General features: G+C 29.1%; 1 protein-coding gene across 1 annotated transcript in view; it reads left to right on the top strand.

Moving 5' to 3' along the window:
* The window catches only part of toc (toucan), a 158,253-nt gene that overhangs the window by 125,547 nt on the left and 14,564 nt on the right, over nt 1–18,142 (top strand). The window contains exons 6-7 of the mRNA XM_065502696.1: nt 16,067–16,368; nt 16,583–16,888. Of these exons, the coding sequence (XP_065358768.1) occupies nt 16,067–16,368; nt 16,583–16,888 (608 nt within the window). The remainder of the gene's footprint in view (nt 1–16,066; nt 16,369–16,582; nt 16,889–18,142) is intronic.

Below are 18,142 nucleotides of genomic sequence, written 5' to 3'. Positions count from 1 at the left end.
TATGTACTAAATGTAATTTTAATCATGTCTCACTATGAAAAATATTTTAGCTTTCAATATGCGACCACTATTTAAACGTAATTTAAAAATTAAGCCGCTGAAATCCGTTCTCTTACAATGTAATATTTTATTACAAATCAATAGACTTCTGATTGATAATATTGGCAGAATCCATCCTAATGCGGACAGAAAACAGTACTTTTCGGATTTCTCATGACCGATTTTAACGAAATTTACCACAATTATTATATATTGCAAGTGTTTATCAAATCAAATATGATGTCTTAAAAGTTTAAAAAAATTTCAAAATTCCACTAAATTATTATTGTGCTGAATTAAGGAAAATATTTTTTCGCAGTTCCCTACCAGATATTCTAAAATAGTTTGGGAAATTTGTTCCACATAATTGTGAGTTATATATTTCGTACGAGGGTGGGTCAATAAGTCCGCGACTTTTTGAAATTCCCGACTCGTAACTGAAAGAGCAACACAGCTGCTATCAACAGGTACCTGTCAGTTTACTCTTCTCAACATTTTAACAAGCTGTGTCATTTAGTTTGTGTTTGGCAGACATTGATAGCAGACTACCTCGTGACTTGAGGAGAAATTGGAAAAAAATTAAATTTGTCTGGTCAGTAAGCATTATTTTTTGTAGAAGAAACCATCACTCAAATAAAGGCTAAGCCTGATAACTTTGGGAACTCTGTACAATCAATTTCAATGGTAAAAAAGTGGTTTACTGAATTTCGTTGTGGCCGTACAAGAACGTAAAATGCTGAACATTCTGGACGCCCATTCTCTACACCCGAAATAATTGATAAACATCACGATATGGTGTTGGCCAATCAGAGATAGAATTTGTTTTAAATTGTACTAAGATCTTTATTTTCAATAAAATATCGTTATTTATCAATTTAAGTAATTTTTCAATCATACAAAACCATTATTTATGAATGAATATGTTTTCCAAGTTTGGAATTTCATAAAAAAGTTTATTCAAATTAAGACACAAAATCTCTAACACCCGGCGAACAGTTTTTAAGAAATGAAAATTTATTGAAATTATTAAGATTCAGAAATAAGTATCCTTTTGACGTCGCAAGATCAATCAATATATCACAAATTAGTCCAGTATTTGTAAAACGCTCTTATTTAAAATTAGTGAGGTACATAATATCACTCAAATTCATAAGATATTCCTCCATGGAGTGTTTAGTATAAGAATCGAACAATTTAAATAAAACGCAATTAAAGAAAAAAGTTTCCAAAGATGTTTTATTACATACTATGAAAGGTTATAAACAATTTGGCACAGTCGTATATAGTTACTGTTACTGCATTTGTTGGCTGGGTTGTATTATTTCTTTATGAATGTTGATCGTTTGTTTTGGTACGTACTATAGAGAAAACGTCTGAACTCTTTAGCACACAATGACCAATATGACGTCACTGCCTTTTAGTATGGTGGTGAATAAATTAAAAATTCTATACATTTTTTTTACAAACAACAAGTGCCTTTTAGAAAGAAAATGAAAAAAATCTACGCACAAAAAAATGTTTTGCGTAATTTATGGACTTGAGAGAATTCACCACAAAGTTGTTGATGCCCTAAAACTCACAGAAATTCATCATAAATAAATGTTTACAGTGTGTTTCCACATTAAAAAAAAGAACAACAACCAAAAATATTGCCCATAATGGGTAAAGCAGGGTGTGTTTTATTTGATTATTATTTATTTTGGCTGTGGTAGTTGATCTTTACCGAGGCCCCCAAACAACCACTAGACATTATATGAGAAGAGATGGTAGTGATAAAAGCTCCCAAAGAGGGAAATAAATTCATTAAAAAATACGTTATTTTTAAAATTATGATTTGCTTGAACAAAAAGTTTTTACATTTTGCCACACGATCACCCCGTAATAACGAACTGATGTTATTTTATTGCTTTTCGCAATTTGTTCAATATTTTTGTTTTATTGTGGATGTTGTTGGCGAGTGTGCCCAGTTTGTGCGCTGCTATTTTGGACACCACAAGATATAGTCAAGCCAAACAACAATCAAGAAACATGTACTGCTCCTCGTATGTGTCCACATCTAGTGCATATGTATGTATGTGATCGTACTGATGTGGTGAGAAAAAATTGAAAAACAGCAAAAAAAAATAAAAAAAATAAATAATAAAAATTAAAACGTCCACTAACTAATCAGTGGTGTACAAGATATTGTCGTGGTTACAATTAAAGACGCGCGCGAGATGATGACGACGATGACAAATCATTTAAATATATTTTAGTTTTTATTTGTTTGGCATTTCTTTTTTCTATTTACTCGCAAAATTTATAAACGAGTGACGCATCTAATTTAATGTGATTTAAAATGATTGCATTCGTTACATCAACCACAAAAAGATGAAGATGAATTAGAAAAATATATTTCAATAGTAAATTATAAATAGAGCCAACAACAACATATATAAAAATATGGAAATATAATTAAATATTAGTCGTTTTTATGAAGAAACAATTATATTCGATAATTTTTTTTTTTTAAATTAAACGAATTCTGTGTAGAGCATAAAGTTAGGAGTAAGAAATAAATGTTTGTAGTGCATAAAACAAACCGTAAATTGTTTAAAATTATTTGGGAAACTTTATTTGTTATTTTGGTTTTAGCTTGTATTTACAAAAAAAAGATAAGCAATTAGATAATCTAATTCAATGTGAAGTGAAAATATGATAATAGTATTATGAAAAAAGTATTTACTAAAAATTAATTGTATATTATACAAATATATGAAGTGCATAATACAATTAGGCACTTAAATCAATATCATTATGGTGCATAATATAATATTCTAAATGATCTACATATGTATATTAAATTCGTATTATTATTTTTATTTTTTCTAAATGTGATATGAACAAACAAATAATTCAAGTGTAAAAATATGTAATTTTTATTTAACATTTCAAATAATTTGAAAAAAAAATAAAATACAGAATCAAAATAAATAATACAAAACCAACCTAAAATCTAAAAATGACAATAAAATAAAAAAGTCAATATTATCGATATTTTTTAATACAAATCCTAAAAAATTCAAATAAAAGTTATCAAATACCTTCTTGAGTCCTCGTTGAAAATCATATAAATCAAGAAAACTTTCCGTGTTCCAAATATTTGATTGTAGGAATTGTGATATATTGTGAAGAAACATTACAAGTTACAAATCAAGAAAATTATTAACATAAAACCTAAATTGATGGAAAATAAATTTCAAAACAATAAAATATCTCTTTAAACATGGAAATATGTTTGAGATTGTAATTGTTTTCAACACACTATGCATCAGAAACATCAACGTTTTTACCAAACTTCCAATACAAATCTCAAGATCCATAAGCATTCTTTACGTTATTTGAGACTTCGTACCAAAATTAAAGTTAAAACTACTTCAAATGAAGAGCAACAAGAACCCAGACATTACAATGTAAATTGCAGTAAAAGGGAGGGGATTTTCCATCAAGTGGAGGAAATAAGCTTTAGCTCGGGAACACGTAAAAACTGTGCATTTGCTTGGAAACGAAAATTTCGGCAAACATGTCCACGAAGCTTTACTCATCATTTTCATGACAATGAAAATGAATATGTCCTGCCTACAACAGAAAGAGAATTTACTGTAATAAAATCTCTGAAATATCATGGCAATGTTCAAACGTGCCAAGAACCTCCTGATGTATTAAATTGTTTAATAAACAACAATTTTATGACTTCCAAAGAATCGCACATGTTTAATGAAACCAAAGATGAGGAAGTACTTTTAAATTTAAAAAACACAACACCGGATACAGAACGTAAAAACGAAAATCAACAGTGGATTAAATTCAACACCTTCTGTTCCGATTTAGGTGAAGGTGGTAAGTTTTATTATGTTCCATATAACTCTAATATATGCCTATTTATTATTTCTAATAAATCATTAAAAATCTTATTTGAAATTTCCCACAAGTCGGTGGTGTCGGCATTTTCTCATTTGCCGTTTGATGTGTTCGAATTTATAGTTCTCTGTTTTATGATTTTTTCTAAAATGTTTACATTATAAATTTGTAATTTAAACGTGTGCCAATTTATTTTTAGTATGTAGTATTAATGCTTTTTGTTTATTTATTATTATTTACTAAAATTGTTTTTACTTAAGTATTCGATACGTAAATATTGTGAGTGTTTGTTTATAATGCTCGTATTATCGACTTCCCCTCAAGAAATTGTGTATTTTTCTCACACCTACGGATTTATTTGTTTTTTAATATTGACCTTGACTTGAGGAAACTTTTTTTGTCGTTTTCGTTACGAATCATATTTGTTTTTCATTTTGGCTTTTCTTGTTGTTTTGTATCCACACGAGTGTAAAAATGTCGGTGTATCCGGCTAAGTAAATAATGTGGTAAGGAAAAACTCTTGGTCTTGTTGGTTAGTTTGTTTTCTGGCAGCATGAAATTGGATACTCAGCTTAAAGATTTTTATTTTTTCAATTCGATTAGTTTTTGCTTATAGCTTTGAAAAGGATTATTGACAAAGATTAGTGATTACAGAATTCATTTTAATATTTTAAAATCATTTTTTATTTAAAATTTTCTTAAATTGAAACCTAAATATCAATTGAGGATCATATTGTCAGTTGAGATTTTCTATTTAAATATTGTTTGAAACAAATTACCCCCTGTCTATAGCTGATAAATTTTTATCATGATAAACGTCAAAATGGTTGTCAAGATGAAATATTATCTGGTATAGTCTCCATTTATTAGTATTATTGCTTCGTTATGACAAAATTGTTAGTGATTTTGCTTTGTCTTGACAACTTGTTATGATAAATATTTATCAAGTATAGACAGGGGATAATGTTTGGACAGGTTTGTTGTAAAATGCTTTCAGTCAAAGTTCTATGTAATCAAACATTAAAAAATTAAAACTTTGATGAACAAATAAATAAATAAAACGTCTCTACTATTCAAAACTCAAAGTAATTGTTCATTATTTAAATAAAAATCTCTACAAACAATGTAGAGTATTGTTCATTCGACCTTGTCTTTTCATTAAAAACAAATTCTATACATATTTTTTTATTTAGTTGATTTTTAAAATAATTTTTCATATGTGCAATATGTATGTGTTTTTTTTTATAAATTTGTTTTAATAATGCTGACGTCATTGTCTGCTTTTGTAAATTATTTTTGTTGAGGGAAAACTGCTCATGTCCAGATACACATCCATCCATGCACATACATTTGTATTTCGAAATAAATAATTTTGCTAATTTGAATCTTAAAAGAAAAATTAATAATTTAGACCAAAACAAAATGTGTGTAGGCTTGTTGATTTATAAAAATGTTGTGAATACTTCATCATTCATTTTCAAACACAGAAATTAATCTCAGCAATATTTTAATGGAAAATGTCTAAACCATAACTTTTGTTAATACTTTCTATACTAGGGTAATTCGCATAAATTATTCGAGTTTAATTTTGATCGAATACAATTTTATATTCGCCCTTATCGTGGTTGGCGTAAACGTCATACGCCTACGACAGTTTCGTACTAGATTAAAGAAACAGTTTGCATTTTATCTTTAATCTAGTACGAAACAGTCGTAGGCGAAAGACGTTTACGCCAACCACGATAAGGGTGATTTTTTTTATTAACCGAATAGTCAGTTTTAAAATTTCTTCGATTTTTGGATCGGAAAATTTATATAGAAATTTATTAAATATTTTTAGATTTTAAATGATATGTGTATTATAATTTTATATTGAACCCTCTTATTCATAATCGATTTTTAAATTTGTTAAGGGTTTATAGAACTATATTTCGATACAAAATTTGATTTATAAACCTTTGATCAATTTAAAAATTGATTATGAATAAATGCCTTAACCGAAAAAAATTATTCTTTCGAATAGTTTTATTTCTTGAATTATTTTTATTCGAATGAATGTCTATTTGTAAGTAAATATTATAATGAAAAAACAAGTAAATAAAAACACTTTTATTTAAAATACATATGCTTCTACGTAAAGCTTTTAATGTGTATAAATAATAATAATTTGTGTACTGAACATTAAAAACTTTCCTGGAATTTTATTTAAATGTAATAAGTAAATGTTAATGACAGATCCGATTAAAATTATATTTTGAAACCTTCAATCTATGAATCGTAGGAATACTTATTATGATCATTGATTCTATATTTCCAACAAGGTTGGTTACCGTTGACAACAATACATCCGTTACTTCTTAAATATCCTTTCAGACTTACCGTTACCGTTAAGCTACCGTTACCGGTCAAATACAGTTACATAAATAATTTTAAATAATGAAAATACAAAAATGTATTTAATTAATTTCAAACAGGTATGTGATCGAAACTATCGGTCGATTTCAAGAGTAATTTTTCAATCAAAGGCATATTATTTTTCTAGCAATTTGTAAATAATTTTACAGGATTTATTCAAGAAATGTAATAAAAATTAATTTAGAATCATCAAAATGAAAGATTGAAAAACGTACATAACCTTTTTCGTTTTTCGAAATGGATTTCCATCACATACCTGAATAACTAGTTGACTGAAATTTACGGTATTTAAAATGTAATCACCTATGTAAGCTTATTTTTAATTTTTGTAAACTTTGGACACTGCTACACATTCAATATATTTTATGATATTTGGATCCCGATCTGTATTTCAGAATACTGCATGCTACACGTTCAATAAATAACGCGATACTTGATCGTGATCAATATATATTGAACGTGTAGCAGTGCGAATTATAATTAAAATACCGTTACAAGAAATATCACCAATTACCGTTATCGCTAAACTAATACATTCTCACGATATACGGATCTATGCACCAGAATGACCCAAGTCAATGTCTGTCAACTCAGCCAGTAGTTGCTGTTACAAAAACAATCGTTTATCGAAATAAGACAAAATATCGTTACCACTAAAATACGGTTATCGAAATAAAACAAATTAGCGTTACCGTTAACTTTTAACCGTTTCGATTCGGTAGCCAACAGGAATACAAACAAACAGTTTGGTGGGCTTGTTTTCAGAATTTTCAACTAAAGCCTTTAATTTTTATTCTTCCGACATTTTAAAATTAATTTTGTACATAAAATCTTATGACAAGTTATTAACAAGAGGATAACATAGAGACGAGATGTCATTGTCAAATACCTAACTTTTGCAACAACAAAATATATGATAATCAATGTATTTTGTTGATGTATCAGACATTTTTTGTATTTTTGTTTGACAAATCAAAATGTCTCGTTCTCTATGTTGTTACCTTTTAAAACTCCGTAATCAAAACCTTTAAGCATACCTTTAAATTTTAAAAACGTTTTCATTTTTAAAACTCAAAGTAAATTCCCTATATTTACCCAAATTTTCTTATTCATTCCACATTAAATTTCAATTTATGAAAACATAAAAACAACCTCAAAAAATCCTGTAATTTTTTGTAATTACTTGCTCATTACATTTCGGTTTTTTTTTTGTAAATTTAAAAACATATGGTGGCGCGTCACAGCAAAGTGTATGAGAAACTCTATATGACGTGCACCATACCACCGACACACATGTTGGGCAGACACCGACTCAAAGGCAAAGTGCACAACACAGCATGTGTATTTTAGCATAGTGAATGACAACTGGCTGGCAAATGTGTCCTGTGTGATTTGGTGGACGCCGACCATGACAACGACAAGTCAATTTCATTGACAACTTTTAACACACCTGAGTTTTTAAAATATGTATGAGTGCGAAAATGACACGTTGATGCACAGCGACCACCGGCCATACCGATATTCTCGTTGAACAGTAGAAATTCCAAAACCAATTAGGAAATTTGCTCATATTGTTTGTGACAAATTAAAACATATTTATAACAAATGTAGTGGAAAATATGTGATAATTTGGGGTATTCAATAGAACATGAAAAAACATGTGATAAATATTTTAAGTCGAAAAATTTATAAATTTTTCTAATGTTTGTGTGTACTTTATTTTAATAATAATTTTCATGGAAATAAACTTAGCAGTGCATTTGTTAAATTAGCATAGAAATGAATACCCTTTAATTTGAATATGTCATGAATTTCCAACAAAATTTACTGTGAACGAATGAACGAACGTTGCTGTTCTGTTTACTGTTCATTTAGCCGTGTTCGCATCGTGTTAATTGCTTAATTAAAATTGCACTAATGAAAAGTGTTTTTAAAGCGTTACAAACTGCATGTCTTTCTATAGACAATTTAGAATGAACTTATTCAGATTGTCTGTCTTACTGAACTTCAAGTGGTTTTGTTGTGTTTGAGATTTGATTTTTAGAGATTTTGCAAATGAAAATATTTTCATAATGACATCATGCGTCATAACGGACATTTTCAATTTAACTAGCATACAATTGAAATTAAACAAAAATAACTAAAGTGAAAAATATTCCTAATGCAATTGACTTACAAAATTTATAAATATGTACAGATATTAAGGGGCAACAACAAGTTATTAGACATCAAACTCCGAAAATTATTGAAAATATTAGAAACAAAGTTAAAAAATTTAGTTTACAGAAATTAAATTTTTTTTTAAAAATTTCTCAAAGAATGAAACTGTGAAAAATAAAAGAGCTCGCGCTCTTTTTATGACCTCGGTGAACCTGCTCCTCTAAAAACGTACTCGTACATATTTAAAAGGCTAAAACCCGAATGGTAAACAATAACTAAAATTGTATTCAAAAATAATGCTCTGTAAAATTGCACTATGTAAATACATATAATCAATTCTGTTTATCCTCCTGGGGCATTGTTGCATAAAGCTGTGCTGGTCTGACTGCTAAGTAGGCATATTGAACTTCAAAAATGTATTCAACGTGCAATTTGCATGCAATTTTGTTTTCTAATATATTTTCAATTTTAGAACGTGTTTGGGGTTTTTTCTGCTTTTCTACCCACATGAAAACGTATTTGTTTATAAAATATTTTGTTGCTATACAATACAGTTTTCAACTTTAAAGCAATGCAACCCAACCACACCTTTGTTGGTCGTTGGCTGGCTGTTTATAGTTTTGGCAGACAGTATGGCACACATTTTGCTTTTTAAACCCGCAATTGTGTTTATTGGAATAAAATTAAAAATAAATAATTTTTTATTGAAAAAAATTATGAAAAGCATAAAGCAAGTATGTATTTAAGGAGTGAGATCGAAAAATTCTTAACATACATATATGTTTATAAAAAAGAAACCACTAAACTTACAGCTTTAATTTTTTTTTATTTGATTGAAATTATTATTACAATTTACAAAAAAAATTATTTTTATAGTTTTAATCACTAGTGATGAAATTTTGAACCTTTTTCGGAAACCCTTCCATTAACGTTTTTATAGTGCTTTCTGTCACTTTGCTCGAACATGTAGTCCATCTCCGTTTAAAATCTACCACACTTTTGGACACCTTTTTTGTACTCTTCAATTCTCTTTTAACAAGAGCCCAATATCTCTCCACTGGCCTTAGCTCCGGGCAGTTTGGAGGATTTGCCTCTCTTGGTACAAATACCACATTATTGTTCTTGTACCACTCAAGGGCTTGTTTGCCATAGTGACAGGATGCCAAGTCAGGCCAAAAATAAGTGGACACATTATGAAGTCTTATGAATGGAAGCAGCCTTTTTTGTAAACATTCCTTGATGTAAATTTCGGTATTTATAGAGCCCGTTGTAACAAATGAGTGGCTTCTTTTGCCGCAACTGCATATTGCTTGCCATACCAAGAACTTTCTGGGAAATTTTGTCTGCTTTTGGGTCCTAAACTTTTCTTCAACATTCCCTCGAGCATCAGCAACATAAAATTTTTGACCTGGAAGTTGCGAAAAATCTGCCAGAACATACGTTTCGTCATCCATTATGCAGCAAGAATATTTTTTTATAAAACTTGACTTCAATTTCCGTGCTCTGTTTTTGGCCTCTAAATTTTTAGTAGCGTTCCTGTCAGGAACTTTTTGAGCCTTGTATGTTTTTAAACCTGCATTAGCTTTAACTTTTCGTACCAAATAGTCCGAGCACTGAGCTAACCGGGCTGCTTTCCTACCGGATGTGTTGGGAGCTCTTTTGAAAATGCGTTCTATTTTTTTGGCTTTAGAAACATCATGTGGACCATTCCTTCTACCTGAACCAGGTTTTCTATCAACTGACAAGTTCTCCCGGTACTGTTTAATAACATTGGAAACAGTTTGACGGCAGACCTTTGTATGCTTGGCCAACTTTTTGTAAGACCAAGTTGGGTTTTGTTGAAAATATTTAATAATTTCAGTACGCACTTTTTTCTGGTCACTCATTTTAATCAGATTAACAAAAAAATTAATATAATTGACATTACACATAATAACTGACATGTTTTTCAAAGGTAACTTGATCAAAAAAAAATTCAAATAATACTTGGGTTAAAAAATGTAATGAAAAACGTGTGTTAAGAATTTTTCGATCTCACTCCTTAGATACAAAATAATGTCGATAACAAGTTGTTGTTATTGATCATAATTACAATTGTTCAATTTTATTGTTTTGCTTTTATCACGAATAAACAAAGACTTTCATAAGTTTTCAAAATATGTCAAAGGTTACCCATGAATCGTTTTTTGGGGATAATAGATATTTGTAATGAACGCACTTTTCTGTTAAATTGCTGGCTAATATTTGACATTCGTTTGATGTCATATTATAAATTGTAATTATTGTTAAATTTTACAGGAATTTGGAATTTGAATTATTTACTAATGCTGTGCAATAAATTAAACGCCAAACCTCAGTAAAAGCCTTAAGAGTTATAATCAGGTACCGTAATGGTTATAAGTGATATCAAAAAATTTATTTTATAACAGTTATTTTCTGACTTTAAAAATAAAAATCCATCTAAAACAGTTATTTTTCAACGTAAAAATAATAGTTCGCATAAAACTCTTAAAAAGAGTGTTTTAATTTGCCGTCAAAAAATAAACTCATTACTACACACATTATAACAGATAGACTCAATAAAGAAAGATACTGAAACGACGGGAAAATAAAACTCCTCAAATGAGTTTCAACCAAACATTTATTTTTTCGTTGAAAAATAACTGTTAACTGTGGAGTTGAGATCGGGTGTTTAATATCACCATAGATTCTGAAAGAGCCCTTCAATACGAATCTTATATGACAGTATTGACTCTAACATGGAGTGTTTTTGAGTTTTAGATAAGCGTTATTTACGGTCCCTGGTTATAATGCGAAATGAGAGTTGATTGGATTTTGATAAATTTTTTCAATCCTTATGTACGCCATTATTATACCCTACACTGTGATGCTCAAAAATAATACTTTAACACCCACCTTAAGGTATACTGATCGAGTCGATATCCGTCCTTACGTCCGTCCGTCTGGCTGTCCATATAAACCTTGTGCCCAAAGTACAGATCGCAATTTTGAAGATATTTCGATCAAATTTGGCACGTGAATTTTGTCGGCCCATGACGAAACCTATTGAAACTGGCTGAAATCGGTACACTATTTCACCTAGTCCCCATACAAATGTTCTCCCGAAATTGGGCTTTATCGGTTATAAATGTTTAATTTATCTACACAAATTTCGCTCCAAATACAGATAGCAATTTTTAAGATATTTCGATAAAATTTGGCACATGAATTTTTTCGGCCCATGACGAAACCTATTGAAGCAAATGTCCTCATTTTCATAAACAATTTTTACATTTATCAATTATAAAGTTATTTAATGAATATCTAAAATATGAAAATTTAAAATTTCCCAAAATTTTACATTATCCTCGTACAATTTGTATTGACTTTTACTTTTTTGTTCCATATGAGATTAGAAATTGTTAACGTAGCTGTCATATTTAACCTTGACACGAGATAGCAATTGATTAGTGTCAAATTTAAATGATTGATGTTTCATAAAGATTTTTTCGTGATGTACGTTTTACATATGCAGATTATTTGTTCGTATAAACAAACAAATTGAAAAAGATTTCATAAATTTTTCAAATAGTGGTTAGAGGAAACATATTTTCATTTTAAAAAAATATTTCTCGTAATAGAGGAATTGTGGCCAAAGAAAATATTGAAAATGTTTTGTTTAAAAGAACTTAAAATATTTATAAAGGTTAGTAAGAGTGTAAAGAACCAAGAAACTTGTATTAACCTGCTGGGCGAAAGGTTTCCAATAATTGAGAGTGACTGTGTTGTCTATAACATTGGGTTTTCCATTAAGTCCGCAAGAATTTGTAAGGCAAAGGTTTTTCTATTTGCAATCGATGTCAATTTTAACATCAACATTTACTTAAACCATGGTTTTGTCAGTGGAAATCTCACACATTCCCACAATAATGTATGACTCAATGGGCGGTAATATGCCTTTAAAACTATTTATATTAACGTGGTATATACAATAGACAGGACACCATTCCTTGAGTATGGAATTGGCACTTGCTTCGCACTTGTGTGTCATCTTGCTTGCCTCCTATTTTCCTACAACTTACCTGCCTTAATTTGTTGTGTCTTGTCAGGATATTAAACAAGTTGTTTTTGGTATACGTGCGAGAGCGTTAACATTGGAGTAAAACAGTGAGCATGTATCTTAACAAAATTTGACAAAAATTTACAACAAATTATACGCTTTATTATAGCTGTCAGTAAAACATCACGTTCCACTAGTTTTGCTGTGACCATCCATCACAAGTGTATCGCTAATTGTCCTCGATTTTCATTAATGAGTTTTCCATAGTTTTGTTAATTTTGTTGAATTTTGTCAATATTCAAGGTTAGAAGAAATGTTGCATTTATATATGTATGTCGTGTGGCAATACGTACGTAGAACGACTTAATCCTTAAATAAAATGATGAAACATTTTCAACAACCTTCAAATCGTTAATGAATTGAACTGATGAACAACATGCAATGAACAATGCAACGATTTTCATTAATGATAAAATTGTAATTTCTTTTTGTCTTTTAATCTTTTGAATATACTAGATAAAAGGATATTGGAATATGAGAAAGCAGGATTAGGATTAATATTGAAGATGTAAGATATTATTCTGTTTGAGTATTTGTTAATGTTTCCGTTTCACTAAGTTTTAACCTTAGAGATAGATGTGTTAAGTTAATATTTAGCAGTTTTCTTTTAGATCCATAATGGATTAGCATTAGTTTTACAAAAACATAAATTATGTAATAAAATTTTGAATCGAGGGTAAAATTATTTACCGAAAATGTTAAATATCTTTATTTTAAATAAGATAGTAATAATTCCATGAGTTTTTTAATTACATGTGTTATTTAATGGATGTTGTATTTCACTTTGTAAAAACCTCGATTTTTATGGTGGATTTCAAATTGCAAGTGACATGTGTACAACAGATTTGTATAAGGAAACTGTAACCCAAGTCTCTCACCAGTTTTTAAAATATAAAATTACAACATAAAACAAAGTCACACAAAATGTTAGTGAACTTCAACTTGCAACTACCGCATTTTTTTACTTCTTTTTTTTTTGTGAATTTTATAAATATTTATGCTTGAATGCTTAATGAAAAATGCAGCTAGTAGGCTTTTAATATATAAAATTATTTATAATAAAAAAAAGAAAACAAATATTAAAAAAAGACTACGTTAACACTATTTTAAGTTTAGTTAGTAAAAATTGAACGAGTAATAATGCGAATACCAATAATCGCTAATAAATAAAGAAAGTACTTCCCGCCTAGACATGTTGGGTGTATGCTTCAGCCAATCGACGACCAATTCAAGTAGTCAAGTTTTTTTTAGAAGACGAAACTACACCAAACTAAATACAGAAACGCTTAAAACATAAAATGTCACAAAAACTAACATGTTGTCCATAAATGTCAGCAGCAACTACACTGCAACCAACATCGAATCATATAGAGTTATAAGTGTTAAATACAAAGTGATGTGATGACGATGATAAAGTTGCTGGCAAAATCACAAAAAAAAAAATAAAATTAAACAAAAAATCACCTTGATGAACAACATGAATTTAATGCAAATTCATGTTTTTTTTTTGTTTTTAATATCTCGTGCTGTTTTGTTTTTTTATTTTCATTGGAAATGTTGGTGATTATAAATGTTGCGAATTAAATTTTGTAATTTTCAAACAAAAACAAAAAAGAAAACTTATTAATGTTTATAACAAATTATTTATGAATTTTTTTTTTTAATTTCATACCAAATGTAATGGTGCAAATTTCTTACACAAATTTCCTATTTTCCAACTTTCAACTTGTAACTTTCCCTTAAAGTAGCAACATAAATAACAGCAAAAATTTTTTACTTCTTTTAATAATTTTGTTATGATGTGATTTGTCAGCTTTTGATAAATGTCATCTTTATAATGATTAATGATCAATCCATTTGTGCACCGATTAGTTATTACACCTTTGTAGTTGAGGATGTTCACAAAATATTAATTAGTCGTTTAACGGCCTTCTACTTCATAAATTCTATCTCAACCTGTTCATATAGGAAAATTGCGTTAAATTATAACTACCAAAATAAGTTAAAATTGTATGCAGAAGTACAAAAACAAGTAAGATAGCTATACTCGGATGTGCCGAATCTTATATAAACTTTACCAAAGTATACTTTAAGATAAAGAATGGACATTTTTCTTGCTGAAAAAAGTTTGTGGTAATAAATATATGTGCGTCGTTGAAAATGTCATGGATCTATCATTAGATAACCATATTGTTTATATTAATGACTTAGTAATCCAGATATTGATCAAAAATAGGTCAACAGTCGAGGTAGTCGTGGTTTTTTTCTTATATCTCAGCTAGAGTATCCAAAACCGAAACCGAAAACCGGTCAACCGGTTTTTTCATCTTTTTAAACTTTTCGGTTTTTTGACAAACCGGTTTTTGTAAGACGGTTAACCGGTTTTAATGAAATATATTTTCTAAAGCTCATTCAAACATATTTATGAAAAACTTTGATACCATTTTTAAAAATATTGATTTATTTTATAGAAAATTATAGCATTAGACAATATTTTGTAAAAGATATAAAATAATTGCATAAAGAATTTAAGAATTTAAAAATGCTAAATTTCCGAAGATTTAGTACACAATTCTTAACACATTTCCTATTAGCGTCCACAAGTAAAAATAAATTTAAGGAGCCTTTTTTCATATTAAATAAAAATTTAATATAAACCGGTTAATCGGTTTTTTTGAAGACAAAAACCGAAACCGTTTACCCGGCTTTTTTAAAAGACAATAACTAAAATTGTTTCTTTCTAAAACACACATTTTCGTTTAAACCAGAAACCGGTTTTTTAAATAGCAACCGAACCGGGACTATAACTGATATATTGATGTACGAATTATGAATGTAGGTTATTTGGGGGCTACGTAAAGTTGATTTCACCATACATAAGGATATGGCTACATAGACTCCGCTATCTATAACGATCCAGAACATATACATATAGTTTATGAGGTCGCAAATGAAAAATTTAGAAATACCCTTGCCACTCATGGTGAAGGGAATAGTTTAAAACATTTGTGTATTCAATTACTATAAACAAATCTGGTTGAATAAATATGTATATTGTTTATATAATTTGTGAACTTTTGCCGTCAAAAGAGTCTCTTATATGTCCACATTATAATTACTTTTTCTTACTTACTCATCTCATTACTTGAAGCATAAATATAATTTTTATGCTGGTTTTCAGTTTAAAAAAGAAATAAAACACAAAATATTGTAGAAACAAATCCGCGATACAATGATTCAAATTTAACCTTAAACTAAAATTAGATAGATGTCATAATTGTAGAAAATTTCAAAGAAACAACAATGAAGATTCATTAAATGAATCACGTTTTCTGACAAAAAAAAAAATATGAAACAAAAACCAAAAAAATATAAACCAATATTTGTTTCTTTTTAATAACTTTCTCTCCATCTTCTTGTCTCTATTTGCAGATCATAATCGCATATTGAATCCAACGATTACAACACCAACAGGCAACAATAAAGCGATTGGCAAACCGGAAACATCATCATCAACAACATCCGAGCACCAGGAGAACGGTGGCGGCAGTGTTGTTGTGGGCATTAATAATAACAATAATTTACATGAAAAGTCTACGGCAGCAAGTACCAGGACAAATTCTAGAACATCTTCACCGACAATACTAACAAATGCAACAAATACAACAATAATAAATAATAAGAAAACACCCGCCTCGCCAGCTGTTACAACAGCATCCAATACAAATGAAAAGGTGAGTTTTTAAATGGTTTTGTGTTGTTTTAGCCATTGTTTAAGGCCAAAAAGAATCAAGGAATTTTTTTTATTGAAAAATTAAATATTTGTGTGGTCTTAGAAATGGCAGAAAATGTCCTTTAATCGTTTTTTTTTTAATTCGAAAAACATTTAACATCAACGCACAAATATTTTATTGAATTGAAATTTACTTCCATTTTTTTATTTTTCAGAAACTTCAATCAAAACTTCAAAATTCCTCAACAAAATCCTCCATCACACCATCAGGTCGCAAATTGCTATTGCAAAAACAACATCAACAATTGTCGGAGGATACAGTCACCAATAATTCATCGTTAGAATTAAGTGATGAATTACAACAATTGAAATGCCTAAATCGTCATTCGTACAATGGGTCGTTGAACTATCAGACATTTGAGCAGCAACAACAGCAGCTCCAAGAATTACAAAAACAAACGGAACATCAGACAAAAAGTACAGAAGCATTAGGAGTGCTATTACAATACTTAGTCTATGATGTAAGTACTGCTACACTTTAAGTACTTTTCTTTATTTACTTATAAATACTCTCTTTTTTTGGTTTTAATACATATTTGAGTTATTATTGTTTCGTTTTTTATGGATTTATTTACTCTTATTACATGGTTTGAAGCTTTTTTTTTTGCCAGAGTGTTTGGCAATTTGGTATGATTATGTATGTAAGTCTGAGCAATAGAAAGTCCATATGAGTATGTACAAAATAATACAACAATTTCATACATTTATTGAGACATGAACAGTACGGGTATAAATAATAGATCTAAGTGAAAGTATGAAAATGATTTTTTCTTTGTTTTTACTTCTATTTTCATTGTTGTCGGTATTTTTTTTGGCACTTGATTTTGTAATCAATATTTTGTGTTTGGTGCTGCCAAATTTTCAAGATATTTCGCCAATTTGCTTGGATCTGAGTGTTTGTTTTGTTAGTTAGTGTGAAGATGTCATGTTCTATTTAGGGTTTAACAACTAATGAATTCCGGAAATGCTTTGCAATTTTATAAATTTTATTGAAGCAATATTATTTAATAAATTTTGTTTTTTGTTCCCCAATCGTGTATTAAACATTTGCTTGCTTCTTTTCTAATAACTCAAATTTTAAAACTTTGAGAGTTACTGATATTTTAAATGATCATAAAATAAAGAGAGGGAAAACAAATCAGGTGTCAGAGAAGTCACATCAGTCACATCTAAGAAACAAGTAAGAATGTATGGTCGGACAAGCATGAGTAAATGAATAAAATCATTTTTCTTTCAAAATTTCAATAATATTTCGTAAATGATTTTTAGAAGTGGGTCTTATATTATGCACCGATCACCATGAAATTACGTCGTGTGATTTATTTAAATATGAAACTTTATTTTGTTAAATTTTATTTGGATTTCAACATTTTTAAGAGATTTAAAGTGATTTTCGGAAATGGGCCTTATATGGGAGCTATGTCAGATTATGGACCGATCATTATAAACTTAGGTGGCATGACTGCCGTGACATGATTATGAGCCAATCGATATACTTTAAGGTAGGTTACAAACATCAGCACAAACTCATAATACCCTCTGCACTATGGTGGTGTAGGGTATAACTATTTAGGAAACTGAATTAAGTCTATGGAATGCGTTAAAAATATTCAAAAACTTATCCTATAATTTGCGATCAAAGCGGTAAATGGGAGATAAAATTGTGGCTCTCGTTTAACATTTATATTATGTATGTACTTCAAATAATTTGCTTT

The sequence above is a fragment of the Calliphora vicina genome, chromosome 2 (assembly GCF_958450345.1).
Source record: "Calliphora vicina chromosome 2, idCalVici1.1, whole genome shotgun sequence".
Classification (NCBI taxonomy): Eukaryota; Metazoa; Arthropoda; class Insecta; order Diptera; family Calliphoridae; genus Calliphora; species Calliphora vicina.
This window is presented reverse-complemented; position numbering and strand designations above follow the sequence as displayed.